Source organism: Medicago sativa, chromosome 4, assembly GCF_051527215.1.
Source record: "Medicago sativa cultivar Bolivia chromosome 4, Bolivia_mono, whole genome shotgun sequence".
In the NCBI taxonomy this organism is placed as follows: Eukaryota; Viridiplantae; Streptophyta; class Magnoliopsida; order Fabales; family Fabaceae; genus Medicago; species Medicago sativa.
In genome coordinates, this window is record NC_140752.1 from 88,503,162 (window position 1) to 88,530,695 (window position 27,534).

The 27,534-nt window shown below is 33.4% G+C and overlaps 4 protein-coding genes and 1 non-coding gene across 7 annotated transcripts; 2 read left to right on the plus strand and 3 right to left on the minus strand.

Annotated features, from left to right (window-relative positions):
* The first annotated feature begins 215 nt into the window (after positions 1–215).
* On the plus strand, positions 216–5,651 carry LOC146933374 (uncharacterized). Of its 2 annotated transcripts, none has more exons than XM_085705168.1 (6): positions 216–411; positions 1,669–2,416; positions 2,498–2,624; positions 2,709–2,996; positions 3,576–3,680; positions 3,790–5,651. In XM_085705168.1, exons 2-6 carry the CDS (start codon positions 1,674–1,676, stop codon positions 4,273–4,275), a joined length of 1,749 nt encoding a protein of 582 aa, XP_085561294.1. In that variant the 5' UTR covers positions 216–411; positions 1,669–1,673; the 3' UTR covers positions 4,276–5,651. The 2 variants fall into 2 exon arrangements, with proteins under 2 accessions (XP_085561294.1, XP_085561293.1); XM_085705167.1 differs by having other exon boundaries at positions 1,674–2,416.
* Positions 5,652–7,064: 1,413 nt separating this feature from the next.
* LOC146933375 (NAD(P)-binding Rossmann-fold superfamily protein) lies at positions 7,065–13,078 on the minus strand. 2 transcript variants are annotated; one of them, XM_085705170.1, is made up of 16 exons: positions 12,995–13,078; positions 12,518–12,754; positions 12,232–12,377; positions 12,095–12,145; positions 10,886–11,020; positions 10,678–10,701; positions 10,423–10,534; positions 9,836–9,961; positions 9,679–9,728; positions 9,270–9,428; positions 9,093–9,188; positions 8,888–9,003; positions 8,676–8,799; positions 8,104–8,217; positions 7,889–7,969; positions 7,065–7,582 (listed from the first exon to the last, which is right to left on the minus strand). In XM_085705170.1, exons 3-16 carry the CDS (start codon positions 12,331–12,333, stop codon positions 7,436–7,438), a joined length of 1,437 nt encoding a protein of 478 aa, XP_085561296.1. In that variant the 5' UTR covers positions 12,334–12,377; positions 12,518–12,754; positions 12,995–13,078; the 3' UTR covers positions 7,065–7,435. The 2 variants fall into 2 exon arrangements, with proteins under 2 accessions (XP_085561296.1, XP_085561295.1); XM_085705169.1 differs by having other exon boundaries at positions 12,232–12,393.
* A 116-nt stretch (positions 13,079–13,194) lies between these two features.
* On the minus strand, positions 13,195–13,266 carry TRNAG-UCC (transfer RNA glycine (anticodon UCC)). Its single transcript has one exon. It is a non-coding gene; the product is annotated as a tRNA-Gly (tRNA).
* Positions 13,267–20,826: 7,560 nt separating this feature from the next.
* Positions 20,827–21,589, plus strand: LOC146933377 (precursor of CEP14-like). Its single transcript, XM_085708395.1, has one exon. It carries the CDS (start codon positions 21,042–21,044, stop codon positions 21,339–21,341), a length of 300 nt encoding a protein of 99 aa, XP_085564521.1. The 5' UTR covers positions 20,827–21,041; the 3' UTR covers positions 21,342–21,589.
* Positions 21,590–24,459: 2,870 nt separating this feature from the next.
* On the minus strand, positions 24,460–25,023 carry LOC146933378 (uncharacterized). The gene has a single exon (XM_085707832.1). The coding sequence runs from the start codon at positions 25,021–25,023 to the stop codon at positions 24,460–24,462; it is 564 nt and encodes a 187-aa protein (XP_085563958.1).
* Between the last annotated feature and the right edge of the window lie 2,511 nt (positions 25,024–27,534).

Consider the following 27,534-nt stretch of genomic DNA (forward strand, 5'->3'; position numbering starts at 1 on the left):
TATTCAATGTAACTAAAAAGTTGTTTTTTGCTTATAAATGTGACCGGAGGGAGTACATATAACTTATTTATAGTTTTTCAATCTCTCCAACCTACCATCTATAGACAAATTTCTTAAATAAGACCTATTAATGAACTATGAGTCACATTGACATTGACTTAGCTAATAGGCATCGAGTCTTAAATTTTTAAGACTCCCATTGGGACGGACGGTCCAAGACTCATTTTAGAGATTGAGTTAGCGACCGAACTCAACTCTTGCGCATATAACTCCCACCTTCTCTTGCAAACCCTAAGAAACAGCCATCGAACTCAGTCTTCCCAATCGAATCTTTGCATTCTCGTGCGAATTGCTCAACCGCCGAACGCATCCTCTGCAACTCACCGAACGCTTCCTCTTTCTCTGCAACAGGTAGTTTTCTTAGATAACGATGTTTACTTATGGATACTTTGTTTATGCATTGATTTCTAGTATGATAGTATTGAATGTTTCCAACTAGTAAGTAGGACCCTTGAATTAAGTTCTATTCGTTATTTCTAACTTCTATGATCTGCAATTGCATCTTCCTTGAAAGAATCAATCTTGGTTGCAAATGTATGATTTTATAAGTTCCGTTAAGGCTTAGTAATATACAACTGGGAGTTTTATTTTTGTAGCTGTAACGGTAAGACCGATGGTGTTGGGTGGTAAAACAACATGGGAATAGAATAAGTGTAGCACTGATGAGGATGTTGTGTTGGATGTGTGGTAAGACTAGACTAGATATGATTAGAAACGACAACATTAAATTGAGTTGTGTAGAACCTATAGTAGAATAGATGGTGAAAACTATGTAGATTTTGTAGTCAGGAGAGATCAAATGGAGGATTGTCAGATCACTAGAGGCAATGGAAGACCGAGAAAATTATAAGTGAAACTATTAAGAAAGATCTAGAGATTAATGAGTTGGGTAGAAATATGGTTTATGATAGAACATTATGGCGTAATTTGATTCATGTAGCCGAACCCACTTAGTGGTATAATGCTTGGTTGTTGTTGTTGGTATAGTATCTAACTGACTTCATTGTCATCACTCATGAATAGGTTTCAAAGTTTTTAGCTTTCCTTCAATTGTTTCATTGCATAGTATTCCTACTACTTCTAGGCATCCACTCAACACTGAATTTGGCTGTGTTCTATTTTGAATGTGATGATTTGTATATCCTTTGATCATATGAAATAATTTGCTATCACAATTTTGAGACCATGCCCTTTTTCTGACTGTCCCTTCATCAATTTAGTTCCACATGTTACTATGTTAGCATATTAATTATAATCTTATATTATTAGATTTGAGAAATGCTGCTAGATTATGCAATACCTTTGTCATCTTTGTTGGCTAGTAGAATTTTCTAGGACTTAATAATGATTTGTGAACCGTTTCGAAACTTCTAGAAGTTCAGTATTCTTCATCGAAATTGCAGTTTCTTTCTTCAAATTCGGCCATATATATACATATTAAACAATATCATTCAACCTTTAGGATTCAAATAAATGTCTATCATAAGAGAATACAAAACGCAAATAGAGATCAATGCAATACCAATAAACCAATTTTTTTTCTTTCTTTCGCATCTATCATGCTAAGTATGCTATAAACAGTTCTAATTCTAACTTTTTTATATCAAGTGCAGATGGCAGGCAAAGATCAGGGTAAAGAAAAACCTTCCAAGAGTCGTCAATCGAAACGGCATCTCAAACATTCAATACATAAAAATCCGTCTTCTTTAAAACCTTCTGCATTATCTCATACTACTACTCTATCACCTAGGACGTCTCATGATGCACCTCGTCTTGGGATATCTCTTGTTGCACGCCGTCTTAGGTCATCTCGTGCTGCACCTCCTCCTGTGACATCTCATATTCCACCTCCACCTAAGGCATCTCGTGTTGCACCTGCTCATAATACATCTCAAGTTCCACTTCCTCCCAAGTCATCTCGTGTTGCACAGGCTCATAATACATCTCAAGTTGCGCCTCCTCCTAAGGCATCTCATGTTGCACCTTCTAGTACATCTCATGCTGCACCATCTTTCAGGACATTTCATGCTACACCTCCTTCTAGTACATCTCGCATTGCTCCTTCTAGGACATCTCATGTCACACTTTCTCATGTTGCACCTCCTCTTAGGACATCTGCTACTGCCCCATCACATAGGACATCTCATGTTATACCAGCACGTAGGACATCTCATGTCACACGTCTACCTAGGACATCTCCTGTCACACCACCCTCAACAAGAGGGGTAGAATCACCATCTAATTCACAATCATCTCATTCCGAAGGAGCACACACCCCAGGATCTAGTGAAACTATTGTTGCATCTGAGACACAAAGCAATGGTGGCAAGAAAACTTTATACCTTGATGGACAAGGGTAAATATATTCATATGTATTTTCAGTTATTTCAGCATACTTTATGTAAACTTCATAACTACTGACCTGTATTGTTTGTAGATTTTTGCCTTCGCATCCTGCTGCTAATGGGATCGGAGATATCATCAGGACTAATTTTACTGAGCCATGGCCCTCATGGAAAAAGATACACGTTGATACAAGAGACTTGTGGTTTGCAGAATTTAAGGTATGTTTCATATATAATTAGGTTTAATTTTGATATCTATATTTATGAGTTAATTTATCTAACTGTTTCTTTTTATATTTATAGAAACAATTTTCATTTTGTCCACCGGATGATGTGTGGGCTAGAAAGAACTTTGAAAGACGAGGTGCAACAGTATTGAAAAACAATCTAAACAAGGTCCGTAGCCAAATGAATAGACCAACATGGATTCGTCCAGCTGTGTGGAGTACATTATGTGATCATTGGGGAACTCATGAATTTAAAAAGAAGAGCATACAAGCAAAAAAAAATCGAGCATCTGACCGTGGAGGTTTTGGAGGGTCCTTTCACACCTGTGGCTCAATCACCACATCCCAACATAGAGCTAATATGGTTAAGTTTCCTTTCTTTTTCTTTATATTAACGTTTATATATGATTCAATAGTTGCAATATGTGTTGTTGCTGTGTATAAGTTGAAGGAGTGTGTAAATGCTTATGTGAAATAGACTATATAGCCTCAACTGCCTATGTATAAATCCTATTTTTTTTGTAGACATTTTGCATAATTGATCAAATTCTGGAGTGTTAAATTCTGCAGTATGGAAAATTCTGCTGGGTAGAATTCTGCTATGTTAAATTCTGCTTTGTGGATAATTCATAATTCTGATATGCAGAATTCTGCTTTGTGGAAAATTCTGGTTTGTGAAAATTCTGCTTTATGTAAAATTCTGATTGACATGTATATAAATTATGAATGGAGACTTTGAAACGTATGGAGTTGCTGTTATGAATGAAGTGTATATAAATTATGAATGGAGTGTTTGAACCTTTTGAGGTTGCAATTTATAAGTGTTATTCTTATCATTATTCTTCCAATGCCATGTTTGAAGCTTGGTTGCACATTTGAGTTGTCTTTGAGAATATATTATATCCTAACATGTTTTTAATTCATATTCTTATTTTTTTTTTAGACGGAATTGAATGGCACCCCTCCCAATCCTTCAGATTTGTTTCTTTACACACACCGGAATCGTAAGAATAACACCTGGGTTGACAGAAGATCGGAACATGTGCACGTAATGCGCTCTCAACTTTAAATTGTATATTGTTTCTTATTTATTATGTTGTTTCATTCTATTTTAATGTGTTTCAAAATATCAATTAGGCTTATATTTGTGTTAACAGGGAGAGTTTACACAAAGATTGGAAGAATTGACCCAAGCATCGTCTTTGCAAGGGAATCCCCCACCAAAAGAATTAGATGTGTGGTGCGAGGTTGCAGGAATAAACAAAGGACGAGTGTATGGTCTTGGAATGGAATCTACTGTATTAGTAGGGAAGGGGAGGCCAAATTATCGTGGCTCATGTTCTTCATCAACTGAGTGGGTACAAAGAAATGAATTTGAAGAAATGAGAAATGAAAGAGATCAACAAAGACACGAATTTGAGGAAATGAGAAAGGAAAGAGATCAGCTTCGTAAGGAATTGGCTAAAACAAACAGAGCTGTTGAGCAAAACAACCAAATGCTAAAACAATTGATGGAAAGCTTGAACTTTCGGCACATGTCACATACCAGAGACCGAGTTCATGATGATGATGATGAGGTTGGTGATGATGATGACACTGGTGGTGAGTATTATGACGAGGAATTAGATAGTGAATCTGAATGAAAAAAAGTATGTTGCATTTTGTTAGGACTAAAACATATGATGTTTATATGATGTATTTTTTTTTATGAGTACTTTCAAGCACTTAATATTAAATGTTTAATTGACCACTAGTTTAAAAAAAAACTCCATCTGTTTGAGACGGAAGTAGTGACAGAAAATTAGTCACTAAAGTCTCTAAATACGGTCGTCTCTATAAGCCTTTTTTCTAGTAGTTGTTATGTTATACTAAATTATGTTGTGCATATATTTATTAATTGTGCATAACAGCCCAGCAGTAAACAAGACTAATACCATGTGATGTATCATAAATTACTGTTTAGCCAAATTATTGTCATCTGCATATAATTCCTAATTGTGTTTCCATATGATTATTTATCAAAAACAATATATAATTTGCATATGATAAATACGTGTGGAAAAATATGGTGTCCCAGAAATGATTAGTCCCGCATAGTCCACATTTACACATGCTTCTGTTGAATATGTTGTCACCAACAACCTAAATTGAAATAAAACCAACCAACTAGGGGCAGGCCACACTTGAGGTTGTGTTGTTCCGTTACGTCAATACCACCAAATAATTCCTATATATAAATGTAGTTCATTATACAACCAAACTATACACTTGGTTTTCAAACAAACACCAAACTAGAATCTCAAACCAATTAATTAATTATTATATCATCATATGATGGTGCTCACGACCTATCTATGATTGCATACAGCCATACACGTCCTTGTCTAAAGTTCCCACCTTCTGCATCATTAGCCCCTCTTCAAATTTGTCTCCTTTTTACAAATGCTACCATCACTCCCAACCTGTATTTTCATTATCTCAATCACATGCACTACTACATTGGCATATTACCATTCTCATTCTTCATATTTTCAATTATAGTTCTCATAACTCTGAGTGAAATGATAGCTGAAAACCACATTTCCCACGAAACATATCCACAGAAGGTTCAATTTGTTTCAAAGTCTGTCTCTGATAGGTTGCTGCTGAAATTCTATGATGAACCACAATTCGACTTTGATTATGAAAAAAGTGGATTATGGTCTCCTCCGGTTCCACGCACAGTGTTCTTGAGCTCACCAGGAAGCATATTCACCGACCAAGAAATGCTTGAAAGACTTAGAAGCAAAAATGCACGAAGACGAAGTCATACCAAGAAAATCAGAATCTGTTTCTGTGTACATTAGATTCTTCTTTATTTTCATGTTTCATTGGTTCCAATCTTGTTCTTTTGGCAGGTGTTCTGTTGTTTCTGACAGAGAATGTGAAGAAAGTATGAATGAAGATTTTCATCATTGAATCATGTTAGAATACAAAGAGAATAAAATTTTCAGTGTTACTGAATTATCATATTCATTCATATGAACTTACTATATTTATTTGAATGTTTGTTTTCTTTTACCCTAGACAAAATTGACGTATAATTTATTGTATATGTTCATTCATGTTAGAAGCATATATAGTATGAATTATTTCATTTGTTGTGACTTCTGAATGAATTTTTTTTTAGCGGAGATTCCTAGGGTACCTTTATGGGGTCCTTTTGCTACATTAACATGATCTAACGTGATTAAAGCTGCTAGTGAATCACTTGTTTAAATTTGTTATAAAGGACTCTTTGAAGTGGGAATAACATTCCTTATTTGTTAGGGCAATGTGTTAATAAATTAATTAAATTTTTTCGAATAAATTCGCTGTGATGATATAACGTTTCATACATTATCTTTTTTGTACTGACAAAATGGGACTAAGCCATTTTGTCCAAAAACGTACGAAGGGCCATGTGCCTTGTGAGTCTTACAATCAAAACCCTATATGGAGTATGGACACATATAGAATCATTTTTAACTTTCAAAATGTAGAACCAATTGAGGTATTTTCCCAAAAACATGAAATCATGATATTTTCATGACAACAATCTGGAATCAAAACTTTAGCATTGTGAACTGTAGTTCAAGTCTGAGACCCCGATGACAGTTGGTTAGAGAGGACACATGTGAATATTTCATCAACTTACCCACATGTCTCTCAACAGTAAATGAGACTTATTCTATAACATCCAAAACAATCATATACAGTTTGGTTTGGATGAAGTTGGAGAGAGGTATATTTTCCTTGTCTGGGGTATGAAAAGAACTTGCAAAGAGAGACTAAAAACATGTGGGCCCTATCTTTTTCTTTTCTCTACTCACAAACAAAGAAAGAAGGGAGAAATGGGACTATTTCTTCATCTCCCATTCTTGCCCTTGCTATCCCATATTATAGATTTGCTTCTAGAATTGTAAGAAGAAAAACGAGTGCAGTATATTTGCACATTTCGATACACCCATGACCAACACTGTTGGGCTTAATGTGTGAATATAAACGGTGGGTGGTTCGAATTGATAAACTTCGATTGCATATTATGTTTTTTTTTTTTTTTTATCGTGCTCAACTCATTATTACAAAACTGGTGTGCAAGATAAGGAGTGTCACTTTTGATAACTATTCAGACTCTATTTTTAATCAACATGGGACTTGATTTTTAATCAAAGCAGGACTTGGTTTTTCAATAGAAAGACTAAAATCTAGAAAATGACCACATCATTTCCAATCAACAGGTAGGAGAGTCTCGTTTTTGTTGTTAATCAAGTGGTACTATATTAGGAAACACAGCAGCCTAATCACATCAAATGCAGAAGTAAAAAATTAAGAGGACTTTATTTTATTTTAAAAGTAAGTGAACTCAATATATAGGCGTCCTTTTTCCTATTCAATATTGTTGCACCTTATATTTTGGAGTCAGCAAAATGTCAAATACCAATATGTTAAAGTGAAAATAAATCAGACTAGGATAAATGTTTCATACAGATATAAGTGTCAAAACAAAATTTATTTTGGTTTATGAAAGTGTGGTGTGGTCGTCTGGATTATGAATATGAAAATTCTTTGCCTTCCTATCTGCTAAAGCAAACAAGGAAAAGGAAAGCCTGTTTAAGTACTATGAACATACATGTATCTTGTATAAGGAACAGTCATGTTTAGTTTTATGAAGTATCCCAGATTTGTTTGGTCTATATATTTCTTTGGATTCAAAGATTATGTGCAGCTCTCAATATTGTACTATGTCCGCAATATCCATAGATGAACTACAATGCAGGAATGTTAAACAGGCGTAGGACTTTGTTGGAGGGCCTCCTTCCCAGTTATGCCTTCTTTTAAATTTTTAAAGTATATGTCATAGTCCTTTTCTGGAGGAGGATTTTCTGGATCCACAGTAAACGGCTCGCTAAATGGAATAACACTTTTGACCTGAAATAGATATAGATCATGTAAAGCTTCGAAACTAGAGTGAGACTGTCCACAATCAAGTTACTAGATTCATCTATATAGGGAAACATAGTTTATCTAATCCTTAACAATTACATACACTTCGCCTGTATAAAATGGCAATGCACTGTGATGTGATTGTGGTATTTAGCAGATAGAAACAACTATAGAATAATTATCAAAGGCTGATATTACCATTTAAATTACGTCTGAAATTAAACATAAAAGTACTAACACTAAACAAATTATGAAAAATTTGAATTGGAAATTATAAAGGAAAAGGCTGACCTCAAATGTTTTGTCACATGCATAAGGGCTGTCAAGTGCAGCTACGCACATGCGGGCAACCTCTTCCCTTGATATTTTACCCTATTTATAAATAAAATTGGAAAAGGTGAGTGACACAGAAGCACAATGCTACTATGCTGAGATATATTGTGAGATTAATGTTTGGCAAGAGCTCTTAAACCAAGAAAAGTATCCAACTTTTGTTTTCTCAATACCGTAATATTATCTCCTTGATCAAAGATGAGATCAGCTCCAGCAGGTTCCTCAGTTAATGCACAAGGCCTCACAATCACATATGGAATGCCACTTTCACGAATTAAATCCTCACCCTATCGCAACATTAATTGTCGTTAGCAAATGAAGATGTAACACAGAAATAACAATCCCATTTTAAATACCAGCTCAGCAAATGGAATTTGCATTTGTAAACACCATTACTCAGTTGATAAAAATGTAGAAAGCAGACCACTAAATGTACCCCAGTTTTTAACATCTAAACAGCTCACAGTTTACCTCAATCTTTCAGATTTCACGAAGACTAAAAAAATAAAAATGCTACACATATCTGGACAGCAAAAAATAGATGTTTGAGAGGTCTAGCTCTATCTCAATGACAAAAAGTTTGATTTTCAATTTCAGCTTCAAGTTTCATATCTGAGAAAGTATTATCTAACAAAACCAGTCTTGCGAACTAGAGACCAAGTAGACTAACAAACATCATTCTTTGCAGACTGGAGACCTGAAAATTTGCTAACTGCCAAATAAGGAGCCATCAACAGTTTTCTACCTTTAGTTTAAATGTGAGGATATAATCCAGTTCCTTGTTTAATCGAACTGCAGGAGGCTGTTTACTTAGATCAAGTCCGGGCCTTTCCGGTCTGGTAACTCCCGCCGAGCTCACATGTACAAATCTTAATGACAGAAACACAGCAAAAAATTAAGCATATAGGGATGAAAAAAAGAAGAAGGGAAAGACAACCAGAAAATAAGGCTATATACCTAGGTGTTATTGGATCATTTATATATGCTTTTATGCTAGACACCGGAAGCTCAAACGGACCTTCCACAAAAGTCTCATTTAATTTACCATCATATTCAAACTTGCTGAACATGAGCTGCAGAGAATTTTGCTTCATCATTAAAAACAAGCGTGGGAGATTACAAGGCCAAAAGACATAAAGAAATACTAACAGCAGAGCCATGCCTGCAATGATGCGACATTGCTTGGATCAAATGGTGGAGCATCAGATACAGTTTTTGCTCGGAATATGGGCCTAAGAGAAGAAAATGGCAATCGAATCTGTGAAAAGGAGAAGAAAAAATACTTGAGAGTTGTCATTAGATAAGATAGAATGTATCTATTGTATTAGATTTCAACTACCGATTGCCATTTGCCTTTCTCTGTGTCAAAGCCTATAGTGTACCCAAGAGCATCCCAATCAGCGCTTGTGCGAACAATGACTTTATATCTACGCCCATCACCTTTTAGACGGAACTCCAAACCATCATATGCAGAGAGATCCTCCGGTTCTGAAAAATTCTGAAGACCATTTATGTAAACTCTTCTTTTCATTTTAGAACTTAGTTTCCCAAAGTACTTGATTAAAGTGAAATGACAATAAATATGCTCGTCAAGGCAACAAGAAAAAATAATATGAATCAAATTACTTCATAATGTGACCCATTGTTTTTGTATTGTGGTCTACATATTGATTCAAGTGCATATAAAGAACACTATTCTACAATTTCCAGGCCTCGCTGAAAAGTTGATATAAAAAATTTAAGTTTACCTTTGTTCTGATACTTGTAAAGCCACCGTTATTTGCCGATGAAACAAGACCTGGATTAGACAAGGGTGTATTATTTTGAGCGGCAAAAAACAAAGAACAGGCTATTCTAGTCCTCCCAAAGTGCAATGGCATGCGTTTACTGAAATCTGACACATACCTTTAAAAACACCAGTTGGTCCACCATTTTCACTACCATTTGGATCAATTTGAAAGGTACTTTCACTAACTCCACCCATTACCACGTCATCTAAAGCGCCCCAAGAAAGCTGTCTATAACTATCTCCTGCAAGAAAAATAAAAAAAATAATAATATCAATAAGTTGCACAAGGCAAATAAAATCACTTGTCACAAAGAACAAAGCAATGGTAACAGAAAGTCAATCCATGCAACAGAGAGAGTCTTCTGCTAATTCAGAAGGCCATTCCAATCAGTCAAAAAAGTTAATGTTCAACTCAATATCCAACATTTCATCCTTTAAATTTTACTCCTATTATTAGCCTACAAGAATATGTCATCAAATGTCAACAGCAAGATAATCTCGTTTGAAATGCATGAACCATACTTCATCCTCCCTCCCCCTCAGAAAATAAAAGAAATTTAACTTTTAATGGTTTTCTTGTTAGTAGTCAAGTGCATAGTTCTAGTTAGGTGGTTAGTGGTCACTGGTCATTCATATGTTGAAAATTAGATCAAGCAATAATGAAGTTGAATCAATTAAGCATTTCTGTCAATTAGCAACCTACCTTCAAATCCAAATAACAGCTTCCCCCTTCCAAGTCCAAGGTTGTTCTTCACAGCCTTGATCAAGTTTCTCATTCCTATGTACTCTACCTTTTCTGGTGAATCACCTTTTATCTGATTTCAATAACCAACAATTAACAGAAAATATTCTACAATTTCTCTTAAGAAGCTTGCATACAAACTGGACTTCTAAAGTAAATAGACAAGAAATATGATTCCAAAGATAGTCTCAGCAGAAAGGAAAATCAGCTAACTACCTCTGGCTCAAAGAACTTAATCCCCTGCATCAAAAATAAATTCAATCAGTTAGAGAGAAATAATTATGAAGCCTTCAATAACTACTACATTAAGAAAATCAATTGGTTGATAATGATATAAGTCAGCAATATCCCATGCATTTGTCATGATAGAATTACTTTGATAGAATAAATCAAATTCTATTCTTAATAAAGTGAGTGAACATACTTGGCTGTATTTTGCTCTGTCTGGAGTGTCTCCTTCTTTAGGGCCAACAATGACAGAAACAGCATTGATCACTTTCCTCACTCCTTTAAAGTATTCAGGGATCAAAGTACTATCTTTTGTAATGTCTCCAATAACCTTAATTGGCCACAAAGTAATAGAGGGTAAAGAAAATTTATCAGTTTTTATGCTGTATAATATATGTAATCACACAATATATATAAAGCAATTCTGCCTAGGCATAGCCTTGCTATGAGTAGCCGGTCCCAAGCCCGGGCGAAAGGAGAGGGTTGTGTTAGGCCTCGACAACCAACGTAAAACTTTGTCGAATCTCTATGACATAGACAGTTAGACACATTATATATAAAGCAAGTTTAGCATTGGTGAACATCATTATCATCCACCAACTAGTCTTGAAAAATTCTGTAAATTTTTCATGCAAAATGTGGTAAAGAGTCTAGACTCTGAACATGGTTGGCAGTCAATTTGTTATCTCTTGCAAACAAACACATATCCTCCAGAAGTAACATCTTTTTTCCATTATTATTGGATCCATCATATTAGGTCCAATTCTGTAAATTTTTCATGCAAAAAGTGGTAAAGAGTCTAGACTCTGAACATGGTTGGCAGTCAATTTGTTATCTCTTGCAAACAAACACATATCCTCCAGAAGTAACATGTTTTTTCCATTATTATTGGATCCATCATATTAGGTCCAATTACAGCTCATTTTCAACAACATCAAAACTTCAATTTGAAATTTATGAACCAATAACAAAGAAAATACAACAACCAAGCCTTATCCCACTAAGTCGGGTCGGCTACATGAATCAAACGACGCCATAGTGTTTTATCAAAAACCATGTTGTTCTCCAACTCATTAATCTCTAGATCCTTCTTAATAGTTTCTCTTATAGTTTTTCCGGGACTTCCCCTACCTCTAATGATTTGACTCCCCTCTATTTGATCTACTCTCCTTACTACAAAATCCACATGTCTTCTCTCTACATGCCCAAACCACCTAAGTCTAGTTTCTACCATATTTTCTACTATAGGTGCTACTCCAACTCTCTCTCTCTCTCTCTAATGTTGTCATTTCTAATTCTATCTCGTCTAGTCTTCTACACATCCAACGCAACGTTCTCATCTCTAGAAAATACATGATAATTTTATCATTTGTGAAGTATTTCAGCACATTCATTTAAAACTCACCAGGTCAACATCAGAGCCTAACATCTTTCGAGCCTTCTCTTCATTTCTAACCTGATAAATATCGATACAGAAGTTAAATACAATATTTATCATTCGCTGAATTCAAATAATTTGAAAGGTAAGTCACAAAACAATACCAATACTCGAACTGGAATTCCTTTCTTTCGTAATTCGTCAACCACTCTTCGACCAACACCACCCGTAGCTCCAGCTACTAGAACAATATCCGAAGTCCCCATCGAGTTAACTGATTCACTTGTGGAAGAACTTGATAGTTTCCCAACTAGAAAGTCAAAGAACTTCACAATTCAGAAATGATAAATATTCATTAGTTGATCCATACCAATGTTTATCTTTCTCTCTATTATTCATTGAATTATACCAATTTAACATAATTAAAAAAAATAAAAAATAAAAGGTTACCTTAGCTGGAGATGGGGGTCCATTGAAGAAGTATAATGTTTTTACAAATCTTCCAAAATCCCAACTTTGTCTTCCAGCTTTAGCTGATATGTTTGTTCTATATGCTCCAGTAGAAAGTCTTGTTGATTTTTGTTCATAAATTAATGTCTGTGGTCTACCATAATTCTGAAGAAATGGTTTAGGCAATGTAGGGTTTGAAATTTGGTGACAGAAATTCCTCTTAGGAAATGTATGGTTCTGCAGCACATAGTAACAGAAAAACAAGATAAAGCCAAAAAAACAAAAAAACATATCAATGAGACATAAGTATAAAATTAGTTTTACTAATTAACAACAATCGTTAGAATCAATAATCAACATGCATGAATATGAATGATTCAAAAGAATACAAATTAATGTAAGCTATTTGCATCACATATTGATAAACAATAGTTAATCATAAGCTAGTTTTTGGTTTATGAGTTAAGAAATTTTGACCTGAAAATTGAGAAGTGGAATGGAAGAAGAGAAAGAAAGAGTTGTGGAACACCATTCCATTAGGGAAGTTACTAGAGTTGTTGCAGTAGAAGATATTATGGCTGTGGTGATATTAGCAGTGGAAGATTAACATGGACCACAATTCTTCGTTAAGTGGGGTACCCTATACCTATAGTTTATTAACAAAAAATAGGACAAAATGCGTTTGCCGGGAGTCGAACCCGGGTCTATTGCTTGGAAGGCAATTATCCTAACCGTTGGACTACAAACGCTTCATGTTCTGTTTCCAATCAGAATGTTTTAAATCAATATCTGTGTATTTTTGGGCTTCACAAAACCTAAAAATGCTATAAATGATAAATCTGATTAATTGGTTAAAATTAAAAAAAAGTAAAAGTGTTAATTTTTCAAATAAGGGCCACCATAAGTTTTTTGTTTTTGGTTTTTTTTTTATAAGTGGTCACCCTTGAGTTTTGTTTGATATCCTTCTCCATCAATGTATTTTTTTGTGAACCTGGTACCGATGATACAGGGAATTACAAAAGAATAAATGCTTGAGTTAGGGAAAATCACAATGGAATAGTTAAACGTTAAACTCTCTTTCAAGATATTTAACACTACTACATTCTTAAAGCAACATTCAAAAAATAAAATAACGATCATTAACCTAAAGTTAGTTTTATAAGCAGTTATCATGTTGCCACCTCACAATTGAGCAATCCAAAATATTTTGTGAAATTCTTTTCCCGCATGGTTCTCGAAACACATTTTTTCTGAAATTCAAAATCCAGACGTGTAAAGTTTGTTTTTTTAGTAAATAATAACGAAATACATATCCGAATTTTGAAATCCCAACCCAATGAAAACACATATGCAATCAAGAAATGAAAAAAACTAGCATTCATTGATTCAAGTACAACAACATAATTCCTAAAATGATAGTTGGATAAAGAAACCCTTGGTGCATGCCCTTCAAATATATCAAAATAAACATCCTTATTTGAATGCCAACTTCTGCACAATGTCATTATTTCTGCTTTTGATAGTAATGATCATTTGGTGTGGAAAAATTATTCATGCTTTCTAGAAAATGATTGCGTAATAAGCTTTCAACCGATGATCAACTTATGAGAAGACGGTATCAGATTTTTTTATTTGTACAATTTATGTAACTGTGATGCAGGGTCGTTCCTATGAAATTGGAGGCTTGACTCTGGTTATAAAGATAGGCCTCTGGTGAAAAAACCACAACTTTTTGTTAAAAGAGAAAATAAAGTTTATAACTAAAACTTTGCTATTTTACATGATAACTATGAGTCAAAAGTTACAAGTGTTCTAAAAAAAATTATATTTTGTTTTTAAAGGAAAAGAGAGTATTAAAGATATTTAGAACACAAATCCATGATAAATTAGGCCAAAAGTGAGGCCGATCCCGTTGAAAAAAAATAATAAGCCTAACTGCTGGGAGTTGAAACCACGCCACTTAACATATAAATGTGTTTCTCTACCAACAACCTACCTTTATTATATGGGAAATGCTAACTTGTGCTCTCAAGGCACAAATTAATCAACTAAATATAGAAATACTTTATTGGAATGTGTGTATTATATTTAATCTTTAACTTTTTAATAAATTGAATGCATAAAATATTAGAGAATATTTCTTTTTTGGATTTCTTAACATGTGTCCTAAGAGCACAAGTTAACACTACCCTTATTATATTGTTATATGGGCATGTTTATAATATATATTGGTTGTTTCTATGTATTATACATATAAAAAAATATTTTAGACCTCAAAATTTGGGAGGCCCAGCTCAGTAGAGTTGTTTCCATGTATTACATGTTTTAAAAGCTTTCTTGGTAAATATTCATCCTTCAAAGGCATCTTTTTTAAGAAGTGATTTGACACCCTCCCAAAGATGTTTGGATTAAATGCAACACAAAAGATTATGCTAGTTGTTATTTTTTGAGAATCAAGTGGATATACGCTGCTACCTTACATCTTCATAAGTTTGGATGTAAATTATCACCTTACACACACAAAATATATATAGTATATTAAAATAATATTATTCAAATATTTCCAATATTTGAATTGCAATGACATTTGTTAATTTTTTTGCATTATTTGTACCAAAAAAAAAATTTGCATTATAATGAATGCGACTTTTAATTTTAGATATAATGTTAATTTATTCTTTTCAATTGTACTATTTAATGAATGAGCAACACATAATGAATGCGACTTTTAATTTTAGATATAATGTTAATTTATTCTTTTCAATTGTACTATTTAATGAATGAGCAACACATACTTAGTCACAAACTTAAATGAAAATGATTTAGACACGCACATATCAAAATACATATTATTTATTTAGTTAACATCTTCCACTTTTTTCCTTAAAAAAACTCTTCCACTTTTTTTTTTACAACTAACATATATAAAATATTTGTACCTAATATTTGTCATTGATACATAAAATAACACAAGACTAATATTTGTACCTAATACATAAAAAAAATGATGTAAATTTTTGTCACTTATAAATAGAAAAAGGACAAATTTTTTCCACTAACATATATAAAACACATTGGAATAATTTTGTTACTGATAAATATATAAATAAATAAATATGCAAAGACTAAAACAATGATGACCAAAAACAAAAAATTGTATAATTACAAGAACTAAAATAAAAAAATAATTTAAATAAACTAAAATAAAATATTATGGGTTAAATATTTCGTACTAATAAAAAAAACAGTATTAAAATATTAGTCATTGATAGACCAAAAAAAATGGGACAAATATTTGTCATTCATAAATATAGAAGAAAAAGAGAAAGGCATAATTTTTTTTTCTTTTTCAAAGGAAGACATATGAGAGAGGATCACACATATTATTATAGATCGGCTCCCATGCAATCAGGACATCAATGATTGTTTGATCAACACATTACAATCTATATTGAAACCGTGTTATTTTGAATTATAAAATAAAATTGTTATAAAATTGTCCGATATTGATCAAACAATTATTGATAGGGAGATTAGCCACTTTAGTCCCTGAATAGGAAAGGAATCGTCGCTTTAGTCCCTGAATGCAGATAAATTGCAAAATAGTCCTTGAATGCAGACTCTGCTAGTCAATTTAGTCCATGAATGCAGACTATGTTAGTCAATTTTGTCCCTGAATGTAGACTCCATTAGTCACTTTAGTCCTTGAAATTGACCAACATAGTCTACTTTAGGAACTGTTTTACAATTTCTCTGCATTTAGGGACTAAAGTGACTACTCTTTACCCATTCAGGAACTAAAGTGACTAATTCCCCTTATTGATATCTCAAATGCATGATATTATTCTTTCAAAAGAATCTAAATTACATCATTATGGTCATCATAAAGCAAGTTATTGTATATATGTACCATTGTACTACTATTTGGTGTTTCAAACTTTATACTCCATCCGTCCTGTTTTAAATGGCCTAATTTTAAAAAGTGTACTAGTCATATAACATGTTTTGACCTCATTTTCCTATTAATACATAAATACAAAATACAGCATATAAGATCTTGTTGGATTCGTCACGGTGAATATTTTCAAAATATCAAATTTTCATAATTTTTTCTAATAAATTATTAAAGATATTTAAGTTCAAAATTGTGCATTGACATACGTGACATGGTCAACTAGGTCACTTAATATGGGACGGAGGGAGTAATCAAAACCAGACAAGGCTGTGTACTTTCGGTAAATAGGTAAATCATGTCCCAAGGGAATCACCATCGCCGTGACACGCAAATAAATCAATGTCTTTTCTGTATCCATTCTTCCCTACACCACCACCTTCATACCCTTTTATTTTACTTATTCATTTGACATTCCCACTGTGTAGCTCTATTCAATAAGACAGTGACAGTGTGACTTTCCACTCCTTTTCCTCTAATCCTTTAACGTGATTTACCACATCAAAGTCAGCAATATTAAGTGCCTGTTTGGTTGAGCTTTTCCAACCCATAAACCCACGTTTAGTTGCCTTGAACGTTGTTCCTTCATTTTCCTTCATGTTTGGTTTCCTTTTTCCAAATCGATTTTGCCTTCCAAACTCATATGAGAGATTTTTTTTTCCGACCTTGTTTCCCAAAAAATTTTCAAAGTTGACCCCCTATGAGAAAAAAATACAGAAATGACCCACTTTCTATTTTTGTGGTTTTTTTTTTTGTCGCTTTCTGCCAGTCCCGCCATTTCAAACGGCGGGAATGAGCCGTCTCCTGACACATGTCATGTCGTGACAGGCTGCTGCAGGTTTTGTCTCTTTTTTTTATTTTTTTTTGGTACCGCCATTTGAAATGGCGGGAATGAATATTTATATTTTTTTTTCGTTTTTTTAATTTTTTGGCCATTATTTGTTTATTTAAAACACAAATAATATTTTGACCAAAGCTTTAACCCATCCACCAACTACAACTACAACCAAACTTACCAATCACCGCCACAACCCACAAACCAAATCTTATATAACACCCCAATCCCATATCCAACCTATTCTCAACAAAGTCATCATGGAGAAAGCTCCCAAACATCAAACTATTCATTTGATGACTACAATCCAACTTAGTACACCACACAAACCAGTTACCCAGACCAATCACAGTACTCCTCGTTCAACCTACCAACCCCCCCACACATTGTAAACTATCCCCAAACAAACTACGCACCTCATTGGACAAATTCACAAACTAATACTATAGAAAGTCTGGCAGCAGGGTTTAATGACGATGACTTCGTTAACGAAATCTGGACCAACTCAGCTCCACAAGTGCAAAATGAAGTCGCTATAGAAACTAATGATGATGCTGAAATTCCTGATGAGGATGTGGAACAGGAAGAAGATGAGGAAGAGGAAGAGGAAGAGGAATGATGACATGCTGTCATTACGTAATTTTTAGGACTTATTGTGACATTTTGATAGAGTTCTCATGCAATTTATACTGTTCTGGAGTGCAAAAAGCTTAAATATTGAAGTCTGTTCGAAGGAAATCGCGCCACGCCAATTTCAAGCCGTGCTGCGATTTTTGAAGCAAAATTACATCCTCCCTGTTTGAGGGAAATCGCGGCACGCCTATATACATGGCGCGGCGCGATTTTGATGGGTCAGGCCCATGACTTCTATAAATACTGCACTCAATCTGAAGAACAAGGGTTACGATTTTGGAGAGCAAAGTGCGATTTTGAGACATCGGAGACGGCTAGAAGGGCGATTTCTTCAACCTTTTACCAATTCATGTATGTTTTGATTATTTCATTGATTATGCTATTTGTAAACTCGATTATGAGTAGCTAAATCTCTTAGAGATTAGATCCGAGATGAATCTTTGTAACCCTAATTGACACATGTTGCTGTGAAACTCTATTTTGTTTATGAATTCAATTCTAGTTTATTCAATTCAATTGTTCTTAATGCTTTTTATATCTTGATCACATATAACTTGATTTCGTGAGAATGAATGACCACTGACCATGGCTTTCAACTTAGACCTAATTGAATTGTTCTAATAAACAGGATTAGTCTAGGAATAGATAATCGTTTGTTAGTGATAATAGGTTAACGTTTGGTAAAACCTTCAAGAATTATTAGACCACCTAAGGAATTAGGGGCTGTAGTTTAAGAAGAGGGTCCTAACTCAAGGGATTGATTAGGGCTATTTTGTTAATCATCGTAAATTAGAAGAGGATTCATAACAAATAGGTGCAGTAGACAAATTAGGGGAACTTAGAGGATTCGACGGATCTGATCTCATCTTTCTCTCATATTTTCTTATCAAATCTTTATTTTCTGTTACTTGATTTAATTAAAATCAAACCAAATCTTCTGCCTAGTGGCAAACTAAAAATAAACTTTACACATCCTATTTCTATAACGTAAATTGAATTATTGAAGTTAAAAACAGTCCTCGTGGGATCGATATTTTTACTACTTCGATAGTATTTGGTGCACTTGCCAAACGTCTATCAAGGAAGAGGAAGAGCAAGATCAACGAACCGTACGAACTAAAAAAGATAAATTATGTGCTACGGGAGGTCATAGTTTATATTGGCGTAAATGGTTGCCGAGGAGAAAGTAGTTTTTGTTTTTATTTCGTATGAATAAAATAATTAGTGTTTTAAAATTAATAAATTAATATTTATTATCATTAATTTTCATTTATTATTATTTGTGTTTTAAATAAACAAATAATGGCCAAAAAATTAAAAAAACGAAAAAAAAATATAAATATTCATTCCTGCCATTTCAAATGGCGGTACCAAAAAAAATAAAAAATAAAAGACAAAACCTGCAGCAGCCTGTCACGACGTGACATGTGTCAGGAGACGGCTCATTCCCGCCGTTTGAAATGGCGGGACTGGCAGAAAACGACAAAAAAAAACCACAAAAAATAGAAAGTGAGTCATTTCTGTATTTTTTTCTCATAGGGGGTCGACTTTGAAATTTTTTTGGGAAACAGGGTCGGAAAAAAAAATCTATATGAGAAGCTCAAGATCCTAGCTTTTGCGGCAAGTCCAAATCAATTCTACCTTTTTAGTAGGTTGGCAATTAAATAATTAATTTTCTTCCTTAATCGTCCTCGCCTCATGTCTATAATTTCCCACATATCTCTTTTGTTTTCTCCCTCTTGCACAACTCATCTTCTCTTTTATCTCTGCATTTTTTATCCTGCTCGCATTTTTTTGCTAATTTTCAAGCTTCTCTTGCTGCATTTTTTTTATTCACAACAAGATTTTAAATTTAAAATAATTAATTAACATAAAAACGTTTCTTCTAATTATTTGTTTTTTTTGAACAAACGTCTCTTCTATTTTTATCAGGCAATGTTTTATTTAATAAATTAATATTAAAATATCAAAGATACCAAAGATATAAATTATAAACAGAAAAGATATTTTTTATTTAATACATACATTTTTTGAACAAGTATTTAAATACATACATGAAAACCCATTTTGGTAATTATACACGCAAAATAAATTTTGACACAAACTATCCAAACAACATAAATTTTGACGCAAAAATTTTGCAGGGACCTTTTTAAAAAACAAAATATTTTGCAGGGACCAAAAACTATAAAATGGGTTCAGTCATCATGTGCCACGTATGCAAATCATCACAAAAACGGGGTCAAGGACTATTCTAAAAAACAAAAAATTTTGCATGGACCAAAAACAATTTTTTTTTTAGGGACTAAAACCAAAACGAGACATATTTGCAGGGACTAAAACCATATTTTAGCCTTTTGAGAATTAACATTTGAACAAACAACTTTTGAGACATTGTATAAATTAAAAATACATTATTCATCTTTGTGAAATAAATAAATGTCTTATTTTATACAAATATAAACAAATAAATAAATGTATTTTTTAGTTTCCCAAATGATGAGGATTTTATATTTTGAAGAAAAATAAGTCCCCAAAGCCTTATTCTCAATATCCTATATTTCTTCCGCTTATTCTTTCCTTTTTTTTTCCCTCAAACCCCTCCTTTTCATTCCTCTCCAAACTCGTAAACAAAGTCTTAAGCTTTTTCTAAGGGGAAACCAAACAATTAAAATCCGTTTAAAATAAGATCCGTACTAATTAAGTTGACCTAATTTAGATTTGATATTAAACTAATCGATATTTCATTGAATATAGTTACTGGTTTCCTTTTCATGTCCACTGTTCCTTTTGAATTCATTGAATTGTTAATTATGAATTAACAAAGATACATGTACAACTCAAACTCCAATTAACACTTAGCACAAGCCCATACCATTGCTCCTTATGTCCAAATCACATATTTTCAAACCCCACATATCTTTTTTCTCTTGACTTTGCCACTCTTCAAAGCTTGTTCTCCAAACTCACTTTTTTCTCTACTTCCTCTGTCTCCACCCTTTTGCCCATTCCATATTACATTCTATATTATATATATTATAGCTCCTAAAATTCATTATTGTAATCTCAAGTGCCTTATTCTTTTTACAATTGTTGTAGTTCACATGGCACGATTTGGAGCTTCCCTAGTCATATTCTTGATTCTGTTTTCTTCACTATGTTTATGTTTAGAAGGAAGAAAGCTAGTTGTGGGAGCAGAGAAGCAGTGGAAAAAGATGAACATGAAGCCATCATCAAGGGATAGTTTGTTTCGAAGTGCACTTCCTAAGGGAACCGTGCCATCTTCTTCTCCAACAAAAAAAGGGCATGCTGTGGTTGTTGATGAGAAGCTCATAGAACGCCACCTCATAAGCATGGATCGAGTTCTTATTGTATCTGTCCCTAGCCCTGGAATTGGTCATTAATTTTTGCAATGTTGAACCTTTTTATTTGGTAGGTTTGTTTTGTGATATTGTCAAATTTTTTGTATGGTATATGAGGCTATAGGAGGGGATAGTTGAAATGTGTAAAAGTACGTATAATATGTATATATTGCATTCTTGCATGTTTTCCTCTTTTTTGGGACTGTCCTTTCAGTCTTGAATGAGAAAAGGAAAATGTTAAATTTTGAATGTACTAATAATTTTTGAAATATAAGGGCCAATTTACTTCACTATGTTTTTGTTCTTATTTTTACTTCAATTTATAAACATTAGAGAATACTTTTCTCACCATCTTTTTGTAAAATGTTTTTAAAAACTCATTCTTTCTAGCAATTTCTCTCAATCACAAATATTCACTACATGAGTCCTCTATTTCTTTATTAGCAATTTAAAATGAAATTTTTTAGAAAAATGATAAATTGAAAATCTTTTAAGAAAGTAATGGCCTGGTGTTTTAAACAGAGGGATTGCCGTTTCAGTACACTTTGCAATTGATTGCATGTTTGGGAAATCGGTTTGGGTAAACAACCCCAAACTTGCTTTTCATGGTTTTAGCCAGAAATTTCAAATTTTTATTTCGAGATACAAACTTGTTTGATATAACTGTTAACATCAAATGTGTAAATCTAGTCCTAACCTACTTAAAATAGTGTGAGATAGGTTAGATATCAAGGGTCTCTTTGGCAAGCAAAACTTTGAACTTGTAATGAATAACTTGTAGCTTAAAAGTTTATACGACAAAAGTAGACCTATTTGATAACAAATTTTTCCTATCACAGGACAAATGTTCATTAGCAAAAAAAAAAAAAAAGATAAATTACACTAACCTCCCCTAAGTTTTGTTAAAATGTCACATACACCCCTTCTATTTTATAAACTGACACTAACCTCCCTTATTTTATATTGGAAGTGACACATACCTACCTCGAAGGTTAACACCGTTGTAACTCTAAAAACCTAACAAACATTGTGAAGCTCTTCGTTCCCTTTTGTCTTTTACTGAGCAGCGACAAACACTATTCTCAAGCTCTTTCTACTCCAACGTTGTTGAATGACGTGGCTTTGAAACTAAGATATATCATCATCAAGGTCACTCACAAATGGTTGTTTAATTTCATATAAGATTTACACTTTTTCAATTCAACCATAACAATTGATTCACTCACAAATTCATATATTATACATTATCTATTTTGTTGTTTTGAATAACCTATTGGTAATTCGATGAGATACCAATTCATTCAACGATAACCTACTTTGTTGATTGCTGCGAAGGTTTGGAATAATATCTTCTCTCCAAACATTCACAATTTTTCTTCTAGTTTATTTTTACTTTTTCTAATTTGTTCTATTCCAATTTGTTCTTGGATATGCTCAGATTTCAAGAGACCGCATACGCTATCCAATTTCAAAACAACAGATTTAGTAGCTTTGCATTGGAACAACGGGATGATTGAAAGACGTAGTCAAAGACAAATTGAATTTTGTTTTCATCATATATACGTTTAATGGAGATATCCTAGAATCCTAGAATGGATGTAAAATTAAACAAGGGAGGTTAGTGTTGGTTTATAAAATAGAGGGGATGTATGTGACATTTTAACAAACCTTGGCGGAGGTGAATGCAATTTACCCACAAAAAAATAGAGCCTTGCTATATGGTGCGAAGGGTACAAGGCACGACGAGGTACGATACATGGTGGGCAGTGTTTTATGTTTCTAAAATAAACAAAAAGCAACACATGGTTAAAATAAAGATTGAATCCAATGGCTGATATGCATTCGATTCTTTTCGTCGGCTCTTTTTCTCGCAACATTAAGCTTTTCCCAAAAAATATTAACGAATAACTTTTTTTTTAATGTAATATTCACACATAAATCGCTTTATGTTCAACTCACTTTTACCAACGATTAATTCACATGAAATCAATTCTAATCCCAAACATAAACTAAAGATAGTAAAGTTAAATTTTTGACAAGAAATTATTGATAATATCTTGTCATGATGATTTTTCATTTGACAATCAAAAGAAACAAAAAAAATCATTAACAACATGCTCTCAAATCGATTTCTTATCACACGGTCGATGATCATTAGCCAAAAAGCTAATTAAATGTCACCTCATTGTCCAAAAAGCTAATTAAATTCACCCCAAAACAAGAGTGTTGAGTCAGAATCGCAAATAGCAAAGCAAATATGAATGACAGTGATCCCTTTCTGATATCTAAACAAGCAAATAGTTTGTTAATGGTTAGGAATAAGCTATAACTTGGTTTTGGGACGCGCTTTCAGTCTTTAATCTAGAACCATATTTTCATAATCTTAGTGGCAGACCAGAGCTTACATGCACCATGCATGGACCATATCCATGACCATTCTCCCCTTTTTTTGTACTTTAATATTTAAGACCTCACCTACCATACTTTCTGGAAATAATTATCAATCTGGCAACTAATCCAAGGTCCTTGCTAATAAAATTTCAAAGGATTACTTACAGCTGGTACAAGTTTTTCTATCTCGTAGGAACAATGTTACAACATGCACACCACAAACGGGTTGGTATCAGACAACCCCCGAACCCCAAACCTCCTTGTTAGAACCCGAATTCCAAATCATCTTGTCTGAGTTAATATATTATATTTTTTTGTCTTATACTAGCCCAATTTTTTTTTTGGCTCTGCCCCAAGTACCATAGTTTGAAACTTAAAAATCACTTTGTTAGACATTCTCTGTCGGCTTGCAAAATCTTAAGTTCTAAAGCTAATTGAGATCAGTAATTATTTTATTTTTTTGAAATAATTGAGATCAGTAATTATAATGTAGAAATCTACCCCATATATTTTGTTCCTTTATACTAGTTGAGAATTGCTTTTCTGACATAAAATACTTCCTTTTGACACAAGTAAATGACCAAATTACCCTCCAGCGGCAGTTAACAACCGCTGGGAAAAACGCCGGCTACGTTATATTAATTAATTAAATCACTTACGCTACGTTATTTTAATTAATTAAACAACTTACGCTACGTTATTGTAATTAATTAAACCACTTACGCTACCTAATATAATTAATTAAAACATTTAAAGAATTTTAAACAATTTAAACACTTACATTATTATAGTTCATCCAAAGAGGGTTCGCCACGTGTCTCGCGTAGTCGGACAACAATGACGTGGTCTGAGGTCCTCCAGGAAAGGGAGCCTCTCCAGCAGGATAGGGCGGTATCCGCGGAACACGACTACCTCGTCGTGGCTGAGGCTCACGCTCAGGCTCACCCTCAGGAATAACATTCTGTGCCTCCATATAATCTGCCACAACATCCTCTGGCACCCCCTGATCATGTCCCATCTCCGCATCCTCTGCCTCGGCCTCCGGCTGAAAATACATCCTCTCCTCCTCCATCCGATCATAGCCAACAAAATCATCATCCGCATACCCAGCATAATCATGCGCTGGTGTCGGATCAACCACCTGGGAGGAGTCATCCACATGTGCCTGTGAGCCCTCTCCATGTATCATCGGGTCCCTGCGCCTCCGAGTCTTAGGGAGATACGGGTCTTCAGCCCTCTTTTCTCTCCAAGCACTAGCGGTACTCGCCTCTTTACCTCTCCGCATCCTATCCTCTCTAATAACCCGTTGCTGCTCATCCGTATCCCTAGCCATATCTGTACATAACAAATTTTAAAAAACATAAATAAGTTGCCAAAAAATCCAACTCCTTAAGTGCATTTTAACATAACATATTCAAAATCCAACATAACATATAACATATTCAAAATCCAACATAACATAACACAACAAATTTCACATATTCACATATTCAAAATCCAACATAACATATATACATTATTAAATTTAACATATTTGGAAAAAAATCACAAAAAAAGCAAGATTATTTCACTTAGGCATTTCATCAAACACCTTAAGTGCATTTTAAAATACTAGCACAATTAGTGTTAATTCAACATCAAATTCAACTACATTGAACATAAACGTACTCTAAACAACAATGTCAGCATAACCAAGCCTAAACAACATCTAATTCTATCATAATTTGCAAATTTTATACCTAACCTAAACTCTAAACATTTTGCTAAAATTATGAAAACTAACAACCCAAACAGCCTACATTACATGTAAATAGGAAGAAAGGTACTTACTTGTTAATTACTTGAAGAAATTTGCCTCAAATCCGTGCAATTGAAGTTGGGGTCAAGTTGGTTTTGTGTTGTTTTGTACTTGAACCAGAAACTGGAAGCTGTCTGCGTTCTTAAGATGCAGAACTCAGCGGTAGTTAACAGCCGCTGGGTCTCAGCGATAGTTAACTACCGGCGTGTTTACCAGCGGTTGTTAACTACCGCCAAGGGCATTAAAGTCATTTCCATGTGTCAATTGGAAGTATTCTTTGTCAAAAAAGCAATTTTCATACTAGTTTAGGTCAGTGATGCTTCTGTTGTGCAAATTTTGAGAGAAGGCCCAACAATGAGATTGTGGACTCGTTGGTCCATCAAGCTCGAAAGCAACTTCATCCACCATTAAGATAAGAGCTTTATTTTTCCCGCCCTATCTATTTCTTAGGTGCTTTATAATTTTTACAAAAATGCTCATGTAATTTTCGGATTTCAGAATTCGAATGGAGTTTTTTCTTTGTTATGGGGTGAAAAAAATGAGTTTTTTTTTTCACTAATTCGGATTTTATAATCCGAAAACCTCAAAAAATATGGCGCGCTCCTTACTTTTTTTGGATTATAAAATCCAAACACTCCCTGAACACCCTTTTTTGGGATAAAAACAGTTCGAATTATATAGTCCGAATTGCATCAATAAATTATGAGTCTGTTTGTAACATGGATGGCCAGTTTCAGGACAATATTAATCGTCATAACTCTCATCCTTCTGTTTTAGGTCATTGTTAGTTGTTATTAGTTAAAAATCTAGTTTTCAGGCTACTTGACCAGATTGCTCTGAAACTTCCCTAAAAAATCAGGAAAAAAAATCAAGGATCAAGACTCACTTAGAAGGAACTTCTTACGGGACTTCGCCCCTCAAAATTCAAAATTCCATCTTTTAGACCCATTTTAAATTTTTCATATTCTCAGAAAAATACGAAATTTTTTGCGTTAGTTTTATTTGATTTTTAGAATTTTTTGGTTGTATTTTTATATTTTTATGATTTTAGTTGATAGGTTTTTATCATTTTTGACTTTGTTTTGTTGTTTTTAAAAGAAAAATTCAAAACAACTGAAATGTGAGGGATTCTGATTGCTGATTATATATGAACACAGTTTAGATGTGTTCGGGTTTTAAAATTTGAAATCTCATGGACATTTTTGTAAAAATTATAAATCGCGTTAGAAGTTGATAGGGTGGTAAAAGTAAAACTCTTAAGACAATAAAATAAAACTATGTTTTTGCTCGAAAGTAATTTTGTACGGACAAAAGAAATATTTTTCTTTTAATATTGCAAGCTTAAAAGTGGCAAATTTTGCCAAATTTGTTGGACTCCCTCCCCAAGTCTAGCTGCATGTATTGATCTCTTTGTTGGTTTGATTATGTAACTTCCTTCAATCTTAGCAAATAATATAGGTTTTAATTTACTATTTTTTTTTTAGGAATTTATATTACTATCAATCAATTATAAACCTTGATTAAAAAAACTTCAAAAAAAATGAAAAGATTAATTAACAGACACCGTCACCCTAAAATATTTTACATTATCAATCAATTATCATAAACCAATATTAACATGAATTTTTGTGTTAAATATCATGGAAGTCAATCATTTTTTTAAGGGTAGTGTTAACTTGTGCCCTTAGGGCACATGTTAAGAAACCTAAAAGAAGAAACTTTTTCTAAAATTTTGTGCATTTAAATGATTAAAAAGTTAAATATTAAATGCAATGCACACATTCCAATAAGTTTTTTCTATATTTGAATCATTAATTTGTTCTTGAGGGCACAAGTTAACATTTCCCTTTTTTTAATAACAAATGATTGTGGTTAACTGAAGGTGTAAAAAAATCTTTACAACGTTAAGAAATAAGAACTTTGCAAGTACACATCCAGATTGTCTGCACCATGTAACTTACAAATAACACTGTAATTGAAAAATATACCAAACGAGTATATATGTTAGTATTAAATATTTATGTTCTTCAAATTGTTCAACCAGCT

Bases quoted from the DNA above. Each gene is read 5' to 3' on its own strand.
- LOC146933374 (XM_085705168.1), top strand. From the start codon at position 1,674: ATGGCAGGCAAAGATCAGGGTAAAGAAAAACCTTCCAAGAGTCGTCAA. The intron at 2,417-2,497 runs GTAAATATATTC...TATTGTTTGTAG, and splicing joins TTATACCTTGATGGACAAGG to ATTTTTGCCTTCGCATCCTG. The intron at 2,625-2,708 runs GTATGTTTCATA...TTATATTTATAG, and splicing joins TGTGGTTTGCAGAATTTAAG to AAACAATTTTCATTTTGTCC.
- LOC146933375 (XM_085705169.1), bottom strand. From the start codon at position 13,054: ATGGAATGGTGTTCCACAACTCTTTCTTTCTCTTCTTCCATTCCACTT. The intron at 10,535-10,677 runs GTAGTTAGCTGA...TATTGAAATCAG, and splicing joins TTAAGTTCTTTGAGCCAGAG to ATAAAAGGTGATTCACCAGA. The intron at 8,800-8,887 runs GTATATAGCCTT...TCTGTCATTAAG, and splicing joins AATGATCCAATAACACCTAG to ATTTGTACATGTGAGCTCGG.
- LOC146933377 (XM_085708395.1), top strand. From the start codon at position 21,042: ATGGCACGATTTGGAGCTTCCCTAGTCATATTCTTGATTCTGTTTTCT.
- LOC146933378 (XM_085707832.1), bottom strand. From the start codon at position 25,023: ATGGCTAGGGATACGGATGAGCAGCAACGGGTTATTAGAGAGGATAGG.